Source organism: Garra rufa, chromosome 24, assembly GCF_049309525.1.
Source record: "Garra rufa chromosome 24, GarRuf1.0, whole genome shotgun sequence".
Taxonomy (NCBI): Eukaryota; Metazoa; Chordata; class Actinopteri; order Cypriniformes; family Cyprinidae; genus Garra; species Garra rufa.
Window position 1 is genome coordinate 25,577,592 of NC_133384.1, and position 22,791 is coordinate 25,600,382.

General features: G+C 37.0%; 1 protein-coding gene across 1 annotated transcript in view; it reads right to left on the bottom strand.

The window, feature by feature from the left end:
- Nucleotides 1-22,791, bottom strand: part of cnksr2a (connector enhancer of kinase suppressor of Ras 2a) — a 115,383-nt gene that overhangs the window by 35,782 nt on the left and 56,810 nt on the right. Inside the window, exons 6-12 of the mRNA XM_073830744.1 lie at nucleotides 22,758-22,791; nucleotides 22,183-22,242; nucleotides 18,269-18,337; nucleotides 14,320-14,466; nucleotides 13,259-13,392; nucleotides 10,407-10,600; nucleotides 9,528-9,617 (exon numbers count right to left, since the gene is read on the bottom strand). The exon at nucleotides 22,758-22,791 is cut by the window's right edge and continues 86 nt beyond it. Of these exons, the coding sequence (XP_073686845.1) occupies nucleotides 9,528-9,617; nucleotides 10,407-10,600; nucleotides 13,259-13,392; nucleotides 14,320-14,466; nucleotides 18,269-18,337; nucleotides 22,183-22,242; nucleotides 22,758-22,791 (728 nt within the window). The remainder of the gene's footprint in view (nucleotides 1-9,527; nucleotides 9,618-10,406; nucleotides 10,601-13,258; nucleotides 13,393-14,319; nucleotides 14,467-18,268; nucleotides 18,338-22,182; nucleotides 22,243-22,757) is intronic.

The window sequence follows — 22,791 nt, forward strand, 5'->3', positions numbered from 1 at the left end:
GGCAGTTTAACTGTTCAGGACAAACTAGGAACTCATGAACAACTATCACAAAAAAAAACAACAGCTGTGGATCATTCAGGTAACAACACAGTATTAAGAATCAAGTGTATGCAAATTTTAAACGGGGTCATTTGAATAAATTCAACTATTATTTTCTCTTGTGGACTAGATGTAAACGTCTTATGTGAAATATCTTATTCAGGTCAGTACTAAATAAAAAATAACATACATTTCATATGATCAGTGATGATTATTTTGGTCAAATAATGAACATTTTGCAGGTTCTGCAAGGTGTATGTAAACTTTTGACTTCAACTGTATATGCTGATTTCATTTACACATGAGAAGCTCATGATCCTTTCAGTGTCTCAGTTTGGTTCGGTTAACAGTGAATGTTGCTCCAGACTGCATCTGCTATGATTTTAAGTCACTTATAGCTTCTAAATCAGGTGTTTTCAAGAAAAGAGAAACTTTAAAGAGATAGTTCACCCAAAAATCTAAATTCAGTCATTACTCACTTTCATGTTGTGCCACATCTGCAAGACCTTCGCTCATCTTCAACACAAATTAAGATATTTTTGATGAAATCCCACAGCTTTCTGACCCCGTGGTGAACGTGTGTTAAAGACTGACACGAAAGAGAAGAAATTGTTGAATAAAGTATTCTTGTAGCTTTATAAAATGAAGGTTGAACAAATGATGTCACATGGACTATTTTATTGATGTCCTTACTACCTTTCTGGGCCTTAAACGTGTCAGTTGTGTTGCTGTCTACGCAGGGTCAGAAAGCTCTCAGATTTTATCAAAAATGTCTTACTTTGTGTTCTGAAGATGAACGAAAGTTTTACAGGTTTGGAACAACACAAGGGTAAGCAATTAAAGACAGAATTTTCTCTTTTGGGTGTACTATACCTTTAAGTACTTTCTGATGGGTTAACATTTGAAAACAGCCATAAATAATAATATTGTAATTGTACAGTTGTACTATATATATATATATATATGTGTGTGTGTGTGTGTGTGTGTGTGTGTGTGTGTGTGTGTGTGTGTGTAATCAAATTTAAATGACAATTGCAATTTTCATCCCTGCAAAAATACAATTAGTTTTTCCCGAATTCTGCAGCTCTTCTTTTATATCTGTTTTTTGAAAAGCAAGCCCCAAAACTGATTGTGAGTTTTCTGAATTATGAATGCTTTGCCAACAATTCAGAGGATGGCTTTGGTAGAACACCCATTCTGACATTTAAAAAAAACTGTCACTGTTACCCGGGAATGACAAATTACTAAGATTTACGAGTTGTGGGTGACCTTAATACATCTTTATCCTTTCTGACCCTCCCTCCACTTTCACATGCTATCACAATCTTCTTCCTACATCACTCTCGCTATCTCCTTTGAGTGCCTCTTTCTTCTTTTACCATCTTTCTTACTCTCAGCTAAACACCATCTGGCAGCCTCACCACAAGCATTTTCTCCCCAGACTTTGTAAGGAAAAGAGGGAAGCGGAGAAAGCTCGGAAATAAGAGAGCTATCAAGGCACTAATCTCCACACAATGCGGATAGACAGAGCTGCTTAACGGGATCAAATAGCAGCCAGGAGACACAGCCAGGTGATCATCCACCCCCTCACTGAAAAGCACACATATAAAGACACACAAGTGCCACAAAGAGAGAAGAGAGGGGTTTGGGCAACAGCAAGTCCTGGAGGAGACCACCGAAAGAAAACAAACACGTTAGCGTGGGAAAGCAGTAAGACACGACATGAGTCAAAACAAAAGATGCTGCCCCCGCAGCCTCAAAGAAGATGGTGATGAGGAAGTGACGAAGACTGACTAAACAGCCAAACTTTAACTCTGAACTCGTCGTAAAAAAACACAGCAAGTTAAATGTTGATGAAAGAGCTTCATTGATATTATCTGTCTAGGTTCTTGCCGTCTGGACTGTATTTCTAAAGCAGGAGCCAATTGAGACGGCCTCGGCCCTAGTGCACACTGGCTCTGTGTTGGTGCTCAGAGACTGCCACTGTTATCCTGGCACTGCATGCAGTGCGGCCACAGGAAGTAATCAGCAATGCCCAGCGCAGTTCAGAGCCACCGTGCAGCGAGGAGAATTAGATCCATGGAAAAGAGCTCAACTAAACATCACTCCTGAATAAGAGCCATGAGAATGTAATAACAAAGCAACAGTGAGAAACAATAAAGGGAAATCCAGGCAGAACGAGTGCAAGAATGAGAAAAAAGATCAACAGATGGAAAACGAGAATGCATTTGAAAGTGGAGATTTAACCTGAAGAAGATATTCTGAATAAATATTTAAAAGCAACATTAAAATTGACCATATTCACTTGAGTTATAATAATAATTTTGTTAAAGAAATATTTCACCCCATGATTTATGGGCTGAACTATGAATTTTGTTTTCTTTCAGACGAATACAATTTAAGTTAAAAAATAAAAATAAAATGTTTTATAATGGCAGTGAATGGGTGTTGAGATTTTAAAAATCCAATAATTCATAATTCATCCATCATAAAAAGTACTTAACATGGCTACAGTGGGTTAAAAAAGGCCTTCTGAAGTAAATTGATACGTTTGTTGTAAGAAAATATCTATATTTAAAACTGGATGCACTTTAATGGACTTAAAAACCTCAACAGCCATTCACTGCCATTATAAAGCTTGGAAGAGCCAGGACATCTTTTTAATATAACTCTGATTGCATTCATCCGAAAAAAAGAAAGTCTTATACACCTAGGATGGCTTGAGGGTGAGTAAATAATTTTTTTAAGTTGAACTATCCCTTTAATATTTATAAACTGCATTATTTAAGCTACTTTCTTTTTACTTTGAATAAAACAGACATGAATGTTGCTGTTTATTTTGTATATTTCATCAGTAGTATATATTCTAAAACGAAGAATTCTTCCTTTTTCAATCTTCCATTAAAACGTAATAACATTCTCCACATCTTTTTCTGCTGATATCACTACTTTTTTAAGATTCAATTCTGATGCTTAAAATAAAAAAATAAAAAATACAGGGTTTTCAGCAGTTCCCTGCAGTAGGACATGCTATCTAAAACTACTTTAATCAAAAAATTTCCCAATTCATCAATATTTATTATACATGCTCTTTTATGGCCTTATATTAATTAAGAGATTACATGGAATATTTGTACTGTTAAAAATTGATTTGTCACACTGCAGGACTATTTAAAACGAATCTCTAGCTACACGTTCATGTTTTTTTTTATGATGAATGGATGCACTTTAATGGACTTAAAAACCTCAACAGCCATTCACTGCCATTATAAAGCTTGGAAGAGCCAGGACATATTTTATAATATAACTCTGATGGCATTCATCTGAAAAAAGAAAGTCTTACACACCTAGGATGGCTTGAGGGTGAGTAAATCATTTTTTTGGGTGAACTATCCTTTTAATATTTATAAATTGCATTATTTATACTACTCCATTTTTACTTTGAATAAAACAGACATGAATGTTCCTGTTTATTTTGTGTGTTTCATCAGTAGTATATATTCTGAAGAGAATAATTCTTCCATTTCCAATCTTCCATTAAAATGTAATAACATTCTCCACATCTTTTTCTGCTGATGTAACCAAGGCCATGCGGATGGGAAAGCATAATGATGAAGCTGAACAAAACAGCTTACCATATTTGTGCTTGAAATGTCAATTACTCTACATTAACTTCTTGTTTGTAGAATTGTTGCATTAAAGCAATATCACAATGTTGTAGCATAACAGCATTTTTGCTCATCTGATACTGATCTAATATCACTACTTTTTAAGATTCAATTCTGATGCTTAAAATAAAAAAATAAAAAATACAGGGGTTTCAGCAGTTCCTTGCAGTAGGACATGTTATCTAAAACTACTTTAATCTAAAAATTTCCAATTCATCAATATTTATTATATATGCTCTTTTATGGCCTTATGTTAATTAAGAGATTACATGGAATATTTGTACTGTTAAAAATTGATTTGTCACACTGCAGGACTATTTAAAATTAAGCAATAAAAAGTTAATTACAACAAAAAGTGCTCGGACACTTTCTGGTAGTCAGCAAGTCCACAAAACCAAATACCTGGACCACAAAACCAGTCTTAAGTAGCACAGGTATATTTGTAGCAATAGCCATAAATACATTGTATTGGTCAAAATGATTGATTTTTCTTTTATGCCAAAAATCATAAGTAAAGATCATGTTCCATCAAGATATTTTGTAAATTTCCTACTGTAAATATATCAAAACTACATTTTTTATTAGTAATATGCATTGCTAAGAACTTCATTTGGACAACTTTAAAGGCGAGGTAACACTTTATAATAACGTTCAATTGTAAGTCTTTTATAAGTGATTAGTTAATAATGAAATAATCATTTACAAAACATTCACAAATGATTAATAAGTGATATGCTAACAATTTGTGTATGTTTTGTAAGTTCATTTACAAGTCAGTTACAAGTTAATATACAAGTAATTAGTTAATGATAAACTAATTATTTACAAAACATGACTGTGTGTTTATAAATTATTAATAAGTGATATGTTCATTTTATTGTAAGTAATATGCAAACGATTTACCAATCTGTCGTAAATTATCTTAAAAATAGCATATAATAAAATAATCAAACAGATCCTTAGTAAATGGTTAAAAAATTACTAGTTAACCCCTTAACTGTCACCCCCATTTTTTAAAATAGGTGTGAAAGTGCACTATCCAAACTTAAATTGTTGTAATTCATGACCACTTTGGAATACAGATCTAAGGTAGGTCTCTTTTTAAAGAAAACAATCAGCAGATTATTGCAGAAGATGAATAAAAAAAAAAAAGTATTAACAAATTGCAGTTTAAATTTACTGTACTGCAATTTTTATTATATTTTATATAAAATACATATTTTACATAACAGGTTTCATCCTACATTTGACATCAATTTGAAGCCTTACATCTAAATAAGTTATTCCAAATTTGAAGTTGATATGAAAAAAAAATGAGGTTCTTGTGAAAGTTTGTTTAGGGCGTTATAAAATACAAAATAACCTTCTATAATTCATACACTACATGGTGCAAAGTGCATAAGTGCATAGTGAATAAGTGCAGAGTGTATAGTGCGTCATTTGGGGCGCAGCTCATGTTTGCCAGAGAAGACATCTTTACCCTCACCAGTCAGCCCTTACATTGCAGTACACACTTCAAAGTATTCAAAAGCTGTTGTGTAAATGCATGAATAAATCATTTACAAATCTTTCTGCGTCCCCTAAACTAAAGTGTAAACAATTCATCATTTGTAAATGTGTTACACATCATTTGTAGATCTTTTTTTTACATGTTACAAGATCTGGTGTATACAAGGCATTTACAACACTTTCTGCATCCCCTAATCTAAAGTGTAAACTACTCATCAGTTGTAAATGTTTTACAAACCTGCCGGTTACAGGTTGTGTGGGTATCAGGCAGGCATACACACTGAGGGAAAGACCTTTGAATGAGTAAAACATTTACAACTGATGAATTGCTTACACTTTAGATTAGGTGATGCAGAAAGATTTGTGAATGATTTATTCATGATGTGATCTTCAGTGAAGGATAAAACTGTAAATGATTGATATTTTAATTATTTTTAAGTGACAAATAATATATTAACTAGCAGACTGTGATTTCACGTTGAGCCGTATATATTACACACAGCCGTTGTTTACCGACGAGTGAACAACGGCTGTGTGTAGTATATACGGCTCAATGTGAAATCACGCACCTGATGGCATTTACCGCTGATTACAGAACCGGCTTTACTGACAAAACGCGCAAGTGATCGGCCAATACGGATCGGTGCATCTCTAGTTTCTTCCTATGTTTGGTTTCTTCTTGCTCGTTAATTTAATCTGGTACACCTGTCTTTGTAATTACCCTCACAGTATTTAAAGGGGCTATATGCAATTTTCTGAAATTTAAACTTGCGACTGACACCTGTGGCCAAAAAAACGGAACTGCTCTTCCTTTCTGCTCGCTCTCGCAGCGCTCGTACGTGCACACTTCACAAATCATCCGCTGCAAAGAAGTCAACATTATGTTTACAGAGGTAACAGTCAAATTTTAGTCTTCTGTGGAGTTACTGTTGGTGTCAGAGTTGTCCTGGGTCTCTTCTGTGTATTCGCACAATCCACTGCACTGCTTGCGAGTGTAGGCTAATTGCTGACTAGCGGTGGTGGCAGAGTGATCTGAAACGTTTAACATGAACGCGCTTGACGTCACATCCGCAGACAGCGCGCAAAAAATCCGACCCGACAGAAAATAGGAAAAATAGGATACAGGCTAGGCTTATAAGTGCACAAACTGTGAGCTGACAAGGTGTCAGTATGCTCATCAGGAGATGTTTGAGTCATAAATGGTCAAATAAAAAGGCTATTGTTATGTTTATTTTGGGGAAAAAGTTGCATATAGCCCCTTTAAGTCTTGAGATCTTCCCTGTTTCTTTGTCTGCTATTATTTACGTTATGTGTGTGTGGAATTACCTTGCTCCTGTTTATCTTGTGTTTGATTATCGTGGATTATATTAAAAGACTGTTCTTGGAACATCTTGCCTTGTGCTCATCCATTCAACTTCCAACGCACGTTACAGAATAGCAGACCTACAAAACAGTATATTTGGTGGTGTTTTTTTCTTTCTTTTGTTTTGGTTTGTTTCTTTTATCTTCCCTCTCCCGGAATGGATCTACCAGCAGTCCAACTCCTCTGCCTGAAGCAACAGGACCGTTCGCTGGAGGACCACACTAGGGACTTTTTAGATCTGGCATGTCTTACACACTTCCCAGATCGCTCGCTCAGTGTTTTCTATTACACCAGCCTGAGCGAGCTGTGTAAGGCACGCCTACCAGCGAACGGTCCCAGGGAGAATTTCGCCGCCTTCATGGAGTGGGTGCTGGAGAATAATGGACTGTATTTCTCCGTCTGCTGTGTTCAGGAAGACATCTCCAGCCCCACTCCCGATCCAGAGCCCAGCCAGCGTGCATCACCCTGCAGCACGGAGCATAAGCCAGAGCCCACCGCAGCCGCAGAGACAAAGACCGCAGCGATTAAAACGACAGAGGACAACGTCGTCCCGGAGTTTGAGCTTGACAACGCGACTGACCAGGTGTGTGAGCCGGCTACACTGTGCATCACTGTGGGAGTCCTTGTGGAGATCGAGGGCTTAGAGGGAGGTCCCGCCCACACTCCTGACACTGAGGGTGAGCTGCAACTGAGTTATGGGCAATATTATAAAGAACTATTGAACATATTCGAAGAGGATCTAATAAACTGGTTTGGGGAGATATTACCCAGCTCCCCTGTGTCTCTGCTGGTTCCGTCCAATTCTCCTGTGTCTCCGCTGGTTCCGTCCAGTTCTCCTGAGTCTCCGCTGGTTTCATCCAGCTCTCCAGTGTCTCGAAGCTCCCACCCAGCCTCCCTCTCCCACCTCCACTCAAACCAGTCAGTCCCTCAGCCCTGTCTCTGCTGCCGCCTTTTTGTCCCTCACCCTCAGGCTGCACCATCTAGGAGTGTGGATCCATCTCGGGACTTCCAGGCTCCAGCTCCGCCTAGGCGGGTCGATCCCCAGCCTCTGCCTCCAGCCTCCGAGTCCTGGACTCCACCTCGGTCCTCCGACCCTTCGGCTCCGCCTTGGCTCCTGGCTCCCTTGTCTCCACCGTGGCCCGTCATCCCACCAGCTCCACCGGGCTCCCTCGTCCCTCCGGCTCCGCCTTGGTCAGTCGTCGACCATCCGCCGCCTCGGGACTCCACTCCTCTGGCTTCGCCTTGTCACTCTGTCCCTCTGGCTCTGTCAGGCTCCTCCTTCCCTCCAGCTCCGCCTTTGTCCTCTGTCACTCCGGCTCCGCTGTGGTCTTCCGGATCCACATCTCCGACTCAGTCGTCTGAGCCATCAGCTCCGTCTTGGCCCTCTGTATCCTCTGTGTCACCCTGGCTCTCCATCTGCTCGGCTCCACCTGGGTCACCTCTGCCAGTAGCTCCGTCCCCATCGCTCGTCCCCAGGGTGTCGTCTGCCATCTCTCCACCATGGCTCCTCCCTCCTTCGACTCCGCCCTGGGGCTTCATCCTGGCTGGGCTCTGGACCACCATCTGGCTCCTCCTGCTTCTGGCTCCTCCCTCCTTCTACTCCACCCTGGCTTTATAGACCTGACCCTCTGACTTTTGCCTGCTCTTCACCTGCCCCATGCCCGCCTCCTGAACCCCCACCCCCCCTCCTCTGTTGGACTCTTTTTAGGCGCGAGGACGCGCCTTTCCGGGAGGGGGCGATATGCTACATGTCTCCCTCTGTTTTCACACATGGACTTTATGTTATTGGTTTCTTCCTATGTTTGGTTTCTTCCTGCTTGTTAATTTAATCTGGTACACCTGTCTTTGTAATTACCCTCACAGTATTTAAGTCTTGAGTTCTTCCCTGTTTCTTTGTCTGCTATTATTTACGTTATGTGTGTGTGGAATTACCTTGCTCCTGTTTATCTTGTGTTTGATTATCGTGGATTATATTAAAAGACTGTTCTTGGAATATCTTGCCTTGTGCTCGTCCATTCAACCTCCAACGCACGTTACAACGTATTAACCACTTACTAAGGATCTGTTTGATTATTTCATGATATGCTATTTTTTAAGATAAATTACGACAGATTTGTAAATTGTTAGCATATCACTTAATAATCATTTGTAAACATATAATCATGTTTTGTAAATTATTAGTTCATCATTATCTAATCACTTGTAAATGATTTATAACTTAATCTACAAAACATATATAAAAATACTAACATATCACTTATTAATCATTTATGAATGCATAGTCATGTTTTGTAAATGATTAGTTCATCATTAACTATTTACTTGTAAATTACTTATAAATTACTTGTAAATGAATTAACAAAACATACACAAATTGTTAGCATATCACTTATTAAACATTTATGAATGTTTTGCAAATCATTATTTTATCATTAACTAACCACTTATAAATGACTTACAACTGAACGTTATTATAAAGTGTTACCAAAGGGGATTTTCCCAATATTTGGATTTTTTTGCACCCTCAGAATCCAGATTTTCAAATAGTATCTCGGTCAACAAACTTATTTTGTGGTCCAGGGTCACATTTTATATATAATGATTAATATATAATCATTTTAGGATGCAGCTATAGTGTCAAGTAGTAGTTAGTTAAGGAAAAATTCAAAAATGAATATGCTAAATAAATGTATAAATTCTACTTGTAGCTTAGCAGTATGTTCATTTTAAATAGGTTTTTAATTACAATATTTTTTAATAATATTTTATTTACTAATAATATATTATTTAATGTAAAAAATTGTATGTCAAATTATGACAAATACTTATAAACAAAGAAAAACAGAACAACTAAGATTTCCCTAACACTTTTGCAGAGTGAAAAGGAAAAGAATGAATAAAAACAAGAAAATAACCATGTGCATTTACTGTGACTGACACAAACTCACCTCTCCGACCTTCTCTCTTCATTCTAGCTGGGTCCTCGTAGTCAGGAACCCAGTTATACTCTACAGGCATAGAGATGGGCCTCAGACGACCTGAAAGCACAAACATGCGCATATACACACATCACTTTCTCTGTGTGTATGTGTGGAAAGACAGGGAATAGAAAGATGGAAGTAAAATGACAGTTCCAAATCCATTTTCTCCACAGACGCCAAGGTAAGTCTGTGCGAGTGTGTGTTTGTGTAAGACAAACTGTCACAGTTAATGTGTCCTCTCGTTTTCTAGGGAAGCAGCGGGCATGGAGTGTGTCAGCAGTTCTGTGCCACTGCAGAGGCTCACGCTGGCATTTAACGACTAGAGCCGAGTTCTCTGGTTCTGGATATAATGCTACACACATACACACACGCACATTCACAACAAAGTGCAGCCCAGCTCCCTGGAGTTTAATTACAGAAAATCTCAAACCAACTCCCCTATGCAGTCTACTTGTTATAGACATGCTCGCTTTATAGACCTCGAAAAACATACAATCAGCACTGCAAAACATGTAGAATCCTTTACAGAAATTAATTAGATTAGCAGAAGCTTCCCAAACCAGTTCTCAAACTGGATCTAAAACTGATTTCTTATGAAGTTAGTTATGCAACCTAATTGGGGTAAATAGTGTTTTTGGTATTATGTTGTGTTTTATAATCAGCAGATGTTTAGAGAAGTTTGGTCTGAGCCTTGAATTACTTGCTGGGTCAATATTAAGTCTCTCAGGCATCTGCTGTAAAAGCTAGCGGAAAATAACTAATCATTTTATGGTGCGCAGAAAGTCAGAAACAAATTTCTCATGCAAAAAGACTGTATATCCCTGATGTAACACTTAAGCTCCGTACCGTATGTGGGTGTGCTGTCTCGGCGGGATGTTGTGGGTCCGTGGTTGGGGTCGTACTCGTAGCAGTACAGGACGGCCTCTTCTTCCATGAGTGGAAACCGCCGTCTGTACTCTTGATCTAGGAATGAGTTTGGTGATTCTGACCCTTTCACTACAGGTATTCCACCTTCACTCTGAATACCACCTTTTTCATCTCTGAAAGCACAGCATAACACAATTTCTATCATGACAACTCTCTGAAGACTTTAGTATGGTAATGGATATGACAATGTTAATGTATTTGGTCTTGGCAGAACAGATCTGCTATGCTGTTGCTGTTGATTATTGCTGTTGTTGTAGATTTTTGCTGCTGCTGAAAGTGCAGGAACTTGCTACTACCAATACATACGCAATGCGGTGCTGTGAGTATTTAAGACATACTGCTGCTGCACAATTAGCATATATAATAACCCGTACCAGATCTATACAGGTGGAGCTGGGGAGGTGGAGGTTTTTAGGGAAACTTAAACTCTGCGAACTGCTCTAGTGAATGTAAAGCATCAAGATCATTGAACCAATCAGCTTGTGCAAAGTAGTTTAACACTGTGATTATTATCAGTTTCACGTTAATGATCCATCAGCCTATGCCAGTTAGAGTTTCATGACAGAACTTGGCATATATTCAGACTGTATTTACACATCTAAAATGCAGTATTTGCTATATTCTTCTTCTATATTCTAATCTGTACGATGGCTAAGCCGAACAGCCAGTCTGCAGTGTCACATGATCCTTCAGAAATCATTCTAATATGCTAATTTGGTGCTAAAAAAACTTTTTTTTTATCAACACTGAACACAGCTGTGCTGCTTAATATTTTTGTGCAATAGTTCTGATGAATAGTAGGACAAAAAAGCATTTATTTAAAACCAGAAATCTTTTGTAACATTATAAATATTTTACTGTCACTTTTCAACAATTTAATGCATTCTTGGAGAATAATATCTTTTTTTTTATTGTACTGACCCCAAACTTTTGAATGGTAGTGTAGATCAAATATTACACAGAAATCTGTTATTTTGTTACTATTGCAACTAAGTAAAATGGAAATTCGATAATACTTTTTGTCAGTGAATTTAGGCATCAATATTTTTCAGTATGAAAAATGTAAACTCATATTAACATTTGCTAACATTTACATGTAACAGTGTCATTGCTGTAAATTATTAGTGTCTTTAAAGATTAAAACACTAATCATTTTAATGACACTGTTAACAATTAAATATTCAGTATTGTCCGATAAATAGGTCAATTAAACTGCTGGTATATAAAAATAACACTGCAAAAATGCATCATTCACAAATTGCAACTGTGGAAATCAGCTCATTTACTTACTACCGCCCACTTATACATATGCCTATTCAGTTTTCTGCAATAGTATAAATTATGCCCATATAAAGTGGTTAGTCAATAAAAACAGGCATATACAGTGCCTTGCAAAAGTATTCATACCCCTTCATTTTTTCATGTTTTGTTACATTACGTTCCGTACGTTAAACAACATTTGGAAATTATCTGCCGTTCTTCACCTTACCTACCAACCTGTCAGCTTGTATAGGGTCTGGAAGACATTTTCAGGTTTCTCCAGAAATGTTTGACTGGGTTCAAGCCCATGGTTTGGCTGGGCCACTCAAGGACACTCACAGAGTTGTCTATAAGCCACTCTTGCTGTGTGCTTAGGTTCTCCGTCCTGTTAGAAGGTGAACCTTCTGCCCAGGCTGAGGTTCTGAATGCTCTGGCTATCTCAATATTTAGGTGCACTGAGCTTTTCTTCTACTCTGACGAGTCCCTCAGTTCCTACCACTGAAAAACAGCCACCACTGCATGAGGCTGCTACCAGCACACTTTACTTTTGGGATAGTACTGTGCCTGGTTTCCTTTAAACATGATGCTTGGAATTGAGGTTCATCAGACCAGAGAATCTTGTTTCTCAAAGTCTGAGGGTCTGTTAGGTGCTTTTTTGCAAATTCCAGGTGTGTTTTCATGTGTCTTCACTGAGAAGAGGATTGAGTCTTGCCACACCACCATAAAGCCCAGATCGGTGGAGTGTTGCAGTAATGTTTGTCCTTCTGTAAGTTTCTCCCATCTGCATATATGATTATGAAGCTCAACTAGAGTGACCAACAGGTTCTTGGTCACAACTCTAGCCAAGGCCCTTCTCCATCAATTGCTCAGTTTAGCCAGGAGGCCAGCTGTTTCAAACTTCTTCCATTAAGGCCAATTATTTCTGAACTCTTCCCCAGATTTGTGGCTTGATGCAATCCTGTCTCTGAGTTCAACAGGCAGTTCTTTTTAATCTCAGAGCTCGGCTTTTGCTCTGATATGCATTTTCAGCTGTTAGACCGTCCATTAAGATATGTGTGCCTTTTCAAATCATACCCATTCAATTGAATTTGCCACAGGTTAACTCCACTTGAAGTGTAGTAACATTTCCAGGCAATATGAATGCTCCTGAGCTAAATTTCAACTGTCCCAGATAAGGGTATGAATACTTATGCAATTGAATCATTTAGATTTTTAATTTTTAATAAATCTGCAAAGATGTTAAAAACCTGTTTTTTTGCTTTGCCATTATGGTATATAGACAGTGGATTAATGTGGAAAAAAAGCAATTATAACAAAACATGAAAAAAAGGAAGGGGTGTGAATACTTTCGCAAAGGCACTGTATTTTAATATGTTTTCTTGTATCAAAAGTACAGCAGCAAAAGTAGCAGCTTGTTTAATTCTAAGGTCGTTGGAGAAAAGTGTTTTTCAAGTAAATGTCAAGCCAAAAAGTAGCTGAAGTGTACAAAAGCCTTTACTGGGTAAGTTTACCTGGGTGTGTACGGCTCGGATGGAGGGGGCGGGATATACAGGTCTTGGAGGGCGGAGCTATCACGTTTGGAGGGTGTACTAATGGTGCTCGTGGGTGTGGCCGAGCTGCTGGTTGGACTCCTGGGAACGACTGGCTGCTGGGCAGACAAGATCATTGTATTAAAGATCAAAGCTCACATCTACTATGAGCTCAAACTACTGGTAAAAACGTCTGAGGGCACAACTAAATGTAATAATGGAGCACTGTTCCAGGACGTGACCCAGACACTGATATCTGCAGACAGTCACAAGGGCGAGGGATAGAGATTAATAGGTCCCTGAGCAGCGAGACGGCAGCGCAGTCCCTCTGCAGTGCTGTCTGCAGTAAACAGTGAACTGGGATCTCTGGGTCAGGATGCTTTGACATAATGAGTGGGAGTCTATGGAAACATTTGCGGCATCTCCAGAGAACACAATGGCTTCAGAGACAACAGACGTGTGATTAGTGTCTCCAGTGAGCTCAGCGAGAGGGGTTGTGACACAGACTGCACAGTTGGATGTACAGACATGACATGCACAATGAGGCACGTGCATATAATCACTCAAATGAGCATGTATGATGACAGCCGGCAAGATGAAGACAAACACAGATCTGTTTAGGAAAAATGGCTAAAAGTTTACTGTAGAGTCACAAGTCTAGAACCAAACTTGAATCCTTCGCCAAAAGCCGATTAAAGCTAATCTGCTCTCTCTGGGACACAAACACTTTCCGCAACACTTTAAAGGCAGGTTAGTGATGTTAATGCGAATGACTTAAAAAGCGCTTTAAGAACCGTAAAGGCAACTCTGATATGTTATTTACATAAAATAAACTGATTCCTATAGTTTTGTTAGAAAATTTCAGTCAGAAGTAGGACGTTTGAATGGAAAGCGACATGTAAGCAGGCAGGTGCATTATGGGAAATGGAGTCAAAGGTGTCAGTTCCCTATCTAAGATGAGGCCAGGGAGTGGGTGGCAGATAAAGGGGGAAAGTGCAGCCCGAAACGATGAAGCTTTTGGGACAGGGCAATCTGAATCCTACCTGCAGGGCCAGGGGCTTCCATCTCATGTTCTTTAGTAGGGCTGGGGCAGAGGTGAGCGTGCTCTGCGGACGCTTTTTCAGGGTCAATGTCACACCGGCAGGGTCCCCGCGCAGAGAGCTTACCAAGTTTTTCAACTGCCAGCCCACCTACAGCAACAAACACAGGGTCAACATACACAGACTCGACAAGAACGCCACACAGAGACGTCACCTGACAAGGAACTGCTTACATTCGTCTCTATATTCGGTGTAACTGTGTATCACACACACATACACTTCCTGACACAGTACATGTTGATTAAGTTTACTATGTGAAATGAGTGTACACTAATGAGGTGTGATGTTTGCTAAACTTTCAATTGATTCCTCATTAAAGTCTACGGAAGAATTTGACATTCCATGTACAAGTCAATATTTGAGTCTTCGGTTCATCATAAATTATGTATAATCATTAATCCTGAAGCATGAGAAATGAACCAAATGCATAGTGTGGAGAAAAATTATGAAATAATTCAGGTAAATGTTCAAATGAATGACAATACTGACTGTATTTTAATAACTAAACATAAAAAAATTAAGTTGAAATATTTATGATGCTGTTATTAAAATGTTTACTGAGCCAGAAAGTGGAGCTAGTAGCTGGAGGCAATTGTTTAAATATAATTTTAAGATAATGTGACACACTATATGCAAAGTCTACATTTTTAAAGATGTTTACATAACAGATGAATTATTAAACTACAGTAATTCACAACATTTCACAGTTTAGTAATGTAATAAGGCTGTGCGGTGTACCACAAGGGATTTTGCAGGATGGTTAAGATGTACTGTTAGATGATAGAAGGCCTCTTAACCATGGTAAAAATCATTGTACATCATTATTGACTCAAGTGGCTTACAATAACAAAAGCAATAGATAAACCCAGGGTTAAAAATAAACTAAAATAAAAAGTATTTACACATAAAAATATAAAGCTGTCATAATATTACTCAAAAGCGGATCGTATAAGTTTTGGTGTTCTGAGGCATCAAAATGTTTAAATACTTGTGACAAAAGATACCAATGTTCAACAACTAATTTAATTATTCATGAATAAAATATAATTAAATTAAATTGAAAAAAAAAGGTCTATACTCATAAAAATATATAGCTGTCATAATATTTTAGGAACAGGGTCCCTCAATAGGGGATCATAATATTTGGGGATTTGTGGCATCAAAATGATTAAAAACCTGGGATAAAAGATACCAATGTTCAACAATTCATTCATTTATTTATGAAAAAATAAAAAATTAAAAAATTAAATAAACCAATGTTCAACAATTAATTATTTATTTATGAAAAGATTAAATAAAATAAAAAATACGTCTTTACACATACAAAAAATATAGCTGTCATAATATTTTAGGAATGTGGTCCCTCAATAGGGGATCATAATATTTGGGGATTTGTGGCATTAAAATGAATAAAAACTTGATAAAAAGGTACCAATATTCAAAAATTAATTTATAAAATAAAATAAAATAAAATAAAATAAAATAAAATAATAGGTCTTTACTCAAAAATATATAGCTGTCAAAATATTTTAGGAACAGGGTCCTTCAATAGGTGATCATAATATTTGAGGATTTGTGGCATCAAAATAAATAAAAAATCTGTGATAAAAGATAACAATGTTCAACAATTAATTCATTTAATAAAATAAAATAAAATAAAATAAAAAATAGGTCTTTACACATAAAAATATATAGTTGTCATAATATTTTAGGAACAGGGTTCCTCAATAGGGGATCATAATATTTGGGGATTTGTGGCATTAAAATGAATAAAAACTTGATAAAAGGTACCAATATTCAAAAATTAATTTATAAAATAAAATAAAATAAAAAATAGGTCTTTACACATAAAAATATATAGTTGTTATAATATTTTAGGAACAGGGTTCCTCAATAGGGGATCATAATATTTTGGGATCTGTGGCATCAAAATGATTAAAAACCTGTGATAAAACATACTAAATTTTCAACAATTAATTTGATTATTTATGATTAAAATAAAATAATAATAGGCCTTTACAAATGAAAATATATAGCTGTCATAGTATTTTAGTAATTGGGGTCCCTCCAAATGGCATTATAATATTTGGGCATCAAAATGTGATAAATTATATCAATATTCAACAATTAATTTTTTATATTTATGAATAATCACAATAAACAGTTCTTTCAACTGCTAGTTCAGGTTGTTTTTATTTGATATGCAACAGAAACTTTTAATATAAAATTCAATTTATGTGCAGTCAATCAGATTATAGAACAGGAAATATTAATTCTAGAAAACCTTAATAAACCCAAAAATCAGTCTACAAAAAGATAAGTGTCTCATATTAAAATGATGCTCTATAAGCAATACACACTCTTACACACAAAAACATTTGTTTTTCTATGATAGTGGGAACTTTTGATTGATTTTCATAGTTATACAGAGCAAATGATACTTTCTATCCCCTAAGCTAACCCCCACACATTTTTAGACTGTCATTAAGACATAATTCATTATGTTTATTAAGCAGTTTACTGTTGGCTGCTCCCTAAAATGTAGGTGGTTTGAGGTTTTACTATCCTTTAATATCCTTGTGGGACGTTTAGAACCCACAATGTGGGCAAAACGTGACCCACACACAGTTTACAACATAGCATGTCCTTCACAGACAGAAACAAGCACAATACACGTCCACATTTACACACACACACACACACACACACACACACACACACACACACACACACACACACACACACACACACTGAGATGGGCTGGATGTTCATACCTTATCCTATAGCAAAAAAGGTCACATATAGAGCAGCTCCCACAATGCACCATTCTTTAACGCCTGCTGAGGTTGTTCTTAAGCATGAACCGCTCATTGTTACGGTAATTGTTCGTCTGTGTGTTTTTCGCTACAAGCCGAATTCGTATCGCTTATCGCACATTAGAGCCGCTTTTATCCAATTATGAAGGTGACAACAATCTAATTACACGAGGATTAATGAGGCCTTAGTGTCGCTGATTTTTCATCACAAAACAAGCTCAGCATCCTTCACCACAGCGACACGATGACTTAAGACAAACAAGAGAAACTGATGTAGAAACTTGAATTCTAAAACAGAATGCGAAAACCATCTTAAATCTGAATAACAATGTCAGAAGTCATTGTGATCAGAGACGATGAAGAGGGAACATTAAGCTTCGCCGTTGCTTCAACTTCATAAAACATGCCACCACTTGAGAGCTAAATTCAAATATTCAACAAATTATTCAGCACCTTATGCACATCAAACACTAAGGAAGTCATTTCAAACAGAATTGATTTCACAAGCTAAACTCCACGCGCAATTACTTGTACACAGACGTATGCAGAAAAGGCTCTTTATCAATTATTTCAAGGGAACTCCACAGGGTACGATCACTGGAGTGCCTATTGACACACTCCATATGCACGCTCTCAAAAAAAAATCTCTCCAATTTGACCATCCTTAAAAACACACTCCACTGCCCTTCATTAAATTCACAGCCTCTTATGCCCTTGAAACACTCTCCAGTTTCACTCCGAAACACTGGTTAAAGCTTAACACACACTCTGAATTCAGTCAAATTGGAATATAGTTGCCCTAGTCATAGAACTGAGCTAAAAATACATCTAGTAATATGTTTTAAACCTCTTGGTGCTTTAACAAGGACACGCTAAAGGCTCAAATTCAAACGCGCCTCATTTTCAGTTCCATAATTTCATAGACAAACAGGCAGGAAAGTGGCAACTGCTGTTGAATGCCAAGTGAGACTTACATATATAGGGGAAAAACTGATGGATGGATGGATAGATGGATGATAAAGTAGAAGAATAAACGAGCCAAATGGATTGAGGGACTAAGAGAGACTGACACTCACCACTGTCTGATGGTTCACCTGGATGACCTCATCCCCTGCGTGGATCTTCTTACAGCGATCTGCTGGAGACTAAGAATGAGAGAGAAAAATGGAGAGATATAAAAAGACAGAATAATGGAGAGAAAAAATAGATGTCAAATGAAAAAGCAGTTCTTTCATCTAATGCTAAATGCTTTCATCTAAACCAATTTACCTTGCATTCTGGTCTCACATTGCTTTTTATAGTATTTGGTAGAGATGTAACGATATCAAAACCTCACGATATGATTATATCACCATATGAAGTCCACAATACGATATTATTGTGATATTTGAAGATTTGGATTTTTTAAATTATTTTGTATATTTAAAGTTAAATTATTCCATCTAACACACTTTGAGAGTTTCAACCCATGAAAACTTAGCCCTTGTGCGACCTTATGGACATTTTTGTCCATTTCAGTTTTGTTTTTTGTTGTAAGTGGGCCTATGTTAATGCCAACTGCATAAATCTTGGCTCAGGTGTGTATTTTTATTGAAATTTTAATATTTCACCCTTATTTACTTCAAAAAATTAATTTTACCCTCCGTACAAAAAATACTCACACTCAGGACCTTAAGGACAAAAATGTCCACATTGAAACTATTTTTTAACCCAGGGCCATTTGACTATAAAATGATGCAATATTTGCTAATAGGCATTCATTCTATCGGCAAGGCTTCAAATTTTTAATTTTTACCATTTTTTACTAGATTATGCCATTTTTTTCAAATTTGGCATATAAAAGAAATACTCGCTTTTTCGTGTTTTCTGCTTATGCATATTACAGTCTATTATAGAGTCAATTGGAAAAATAATGCAGCTATAATTGTGTGGGTATGTTGGTAAGGATGTCAGAGTGTGGTTTGCATGTGTTTACTGAAAATTTTATGGATGTAATTAGTTTGAAAGAAATTATATTGTGCTGGTAATCAAAAATCCCACTCCATGTATATGAGTCACACCCTTGGCAGGGTCATAGGGCCATGTCAAAACTATGAATGAGGTCAAAGAAGGTTAATGAGCTTTGAGGATTTTTCTTTTTCACCCAAACGCACATCTTAATCCTTGAACGCACTTTTTCATTTGTCATTGTTTCATTTTTTTTTTTTAAATCTGATACTACATAAAAAATATAAATGCCTCAAAATTAATGTTGTTGTTCTTCATTGACACACCCAAGAAGCTAATAAGCAAAAAAAATCTGCTTAGCATTTAGTATATGGAAATTAACTACTATTTTTCATTTTTTCATTAAAAAAAACACCTGTGGCATTATGTAAACAAACCAGCATTTAAAGGGTTAAAATTCTGAAAATTAATGAATGTTTGGTATCTATGGATAGAACAGATCCTGGTTAAAAAATCAACATCAGTAAAAGTGGAAAAAAATATTTATAAATTATATTTTTATGGCAGTTTTTTGACATGGACATTTTTGTCCATTTTGCACCTATGTGTAACTTTTTTTTTTTTTTTGAACGCACAAGGGTTAGAGGATTAGTTAACTTCCAGAACAAAAATGTACATATAATGTACTCACCCCCTTGTCATCCAAGATGTTCATGTCTTTTTTTCTTCAGTCATAAGGAAATTATGTTTTTTGAAGAATACATTTCAGGTATTTTCTCCATATAGTGGACTTCTATGGTGCCCGCGAGTTTGAACTTCCAAAATGCAGTTTAAATGCAGCTTTAAAGGTCTCTAAACGATCCCAGCTGAGGAAGAAGGGCCTTATTTAGCAAAACGATTTTTTAACATAATTTTCTTAGATAAAATAATAAATATAAACTTTTTAACCACAAATGCTTGTCCTGTCTAGCTCTCCGATGCGCATGCGTACTCTGTGCACGATTCATTTTCTCAAAAAACAAAAATCTAAATTCTTCAAAATCGTTCTACATCGCTGCAAAAGAACCAACCAAGTGTTTACAAAGTGCTTTACAAAAATTTTACAAAAAAAGTTCAAACTGATGTAGAACGATTTTGAAGTGGGAGAAGAACATGAGATTGGAGTTTTTTCGACATATCCTAACTGTCTTGAACTGGAGTGCACAGAGTATGCATTCGCATGGCAGAGCTAGACAAGATGAGCATTTGTGGTTAAAAAGTGTCCACTACATCGAGAAAATTCCTGAAATGTTTTCCTCAAAAAACATAATTTCTTTACGACTGAAGAAAAAAAGACATGAACATCTTGGATGACAAGGGGGTGAGTAAAATTATCTGTAAATTTTTGTTTTGGAAGTGAACTAATCTTTTAAGTCAGAAAAGAGTCAGTGAATTGACTTGTACCTGAGTTTTAAAGGGGACTCAACCCTCTTTTTATTTGTGGTATACTTAGTCTAAATTACATTCACACTGGTGTTTTAGGAAGCCAAACAAATTATAATCTAATAATAATAATAAAGACAACAACAATTTTATATTAGTGCTACTGTAGGGAAATTCCAATAATTCTTTACTAATTTCTAAATTTGAAAGAGACATTTTGCACTTGGGCTGCAGTCAGTAGCGTATTTACCCACCACGCAAACCACGCAATTGCGTGGGGCCCCGCGATTTTTCCCAAGGGGGACCCCGCGATTGCGCAATTGTCCCGTGGGAGACCCCCCCCGGAGCGCGATCACGGGGCCGCCCCTAGCGTAAACACGTCCCTGGCTGCAGTAATGTTATTCATTTAAACTGCTAGCTGTCAGCAAGTGCAGCATACTGCACTTTTAAGTTTTTATTTTGATGAAAACGCCAGTAGAGCTTTTATTTTGACAGAAAACTGCAGCTTCAGTGAAAACAGGCTTACAAAAACGAGTCTCACTACAAATCTAGTAGCGAAAATAAAGCATAATAACTGGTGCCTGTTGCGTTCCCAAACGCACTAAATGTCTGCAACATACTTTGGCTAAAATTTCTCAATGGTTGTGTAAAACAACACCCTTTTACTTTGTCAAAAACAGCTGTTCACATCGATCTGTTTCGGTACATGTCTCTTTAAATGATAATGAGCTACTGCTCACCCTGTCCCTCTCTTCTGATTTTTGTGTATTTGGTGGCGCATTACCATCTAAAACAAAACTAATCCACTGTGTCCTTACTGGCTCTAATGTCGGGAGAAAATTAAGACTCTTATGTTCACTTACATTCAAATACAAAACACCTGCATTACTTACAAGACATTGTTGTCGCTATAGCTGCTCGAGTGCAAAGAAAATGGCAGCGTATACAACTGGCTAAGGGCGGAAATATGTTGTGACATCTTTCTGCTCAGAAAATCAAAATGACTTGATAATTGAGACTGTTTATGCTTTTTGGGGATTTAAAAAAAATAGTCAATAATCAATTTCTACCATTGTAGGGTGGTTGTGTCCACACGCCGCTGTAACACTTTTAGACGCAAAAAAATGTAAAAGCGAATTTTGCATCCAATGCTCCTTTTAAAATCTCAAACTTGCACCTGCACACTTGTGCATCATGTATAAATGTGTAAACATGATGAAATAAAAGAAATCTGAGAAACAGAAGACATCTCCATTTGTTATCCATTTAATATCAGTGCGGTTTAGGATATGCAACTGAAATATAACCTATGAAATACATACCGTGGTGCTTCATTTCTATGGGTACTGCGTTTTGCAGCATAGCGGGTGATTTCCACCCACTATTAGAGCTACAACAAAAACTAAGAGCTTTCAGTCACATGATATTGGATCTTTATTTAGAGCACTCCTGTCTGTATAGCTCTCTCTCTTTTTCTCTCTCTCCTGCTCTTTAATTTGAGCGTGTGCAGTAGCAGCCGTACAATCAATTGCTGAGATTCATTACTTTTATCTGCAGCATACAGGACATTATGAAAGACACATGAATTAGAGCGCACACATTAACACCGACTGGTTCTTACCCCCTCTGTGGTTCCCGTGATAACGTGAAGACCATCATATGTGGATTTGATGTACATTCCCTTCAAATATAAAAGACACAGGAAGAAATTAATAGACTATAATGAATAATCTCCTCATCTCTTCCTCTTTCTGTCTCATGCAGACTTTGAGGAACACTTCAAAATGCTTTTGGTCGATTCATGTGTGTACAGAGAAGTGAAATGACTTCGAGTTTTTTTTGACACAAGCATGCATACACATATTTGCTCATTAGGACAAAGACCAATGTTGGGGAAGTGACTTTGAAAATGTTTGGCAAGATACACAAGCTGCTTCTAATAATTAACTAAGAAAAAGCTGAGCTACGCTGCTAACAAAAGGGTCAGTAAAGATGTTTGATGTTTTGTAAAAAAGTCTCTCAACAAGGCTGCATTTATTTGATTAAACATAGTAAAAATGCATTCCTATTTCATCAAAATATGAATTTATTTATTATTAAATCTTTCTGACCACAAACTTTTGAACGGAAGATTATAGAACATATAACATATTATTATGACAGTCAGTAGCATGGTATAATTGCTTGTGATCTTACCAGACCCTCTGTAGGTTTAATATTAGCCAGTTGA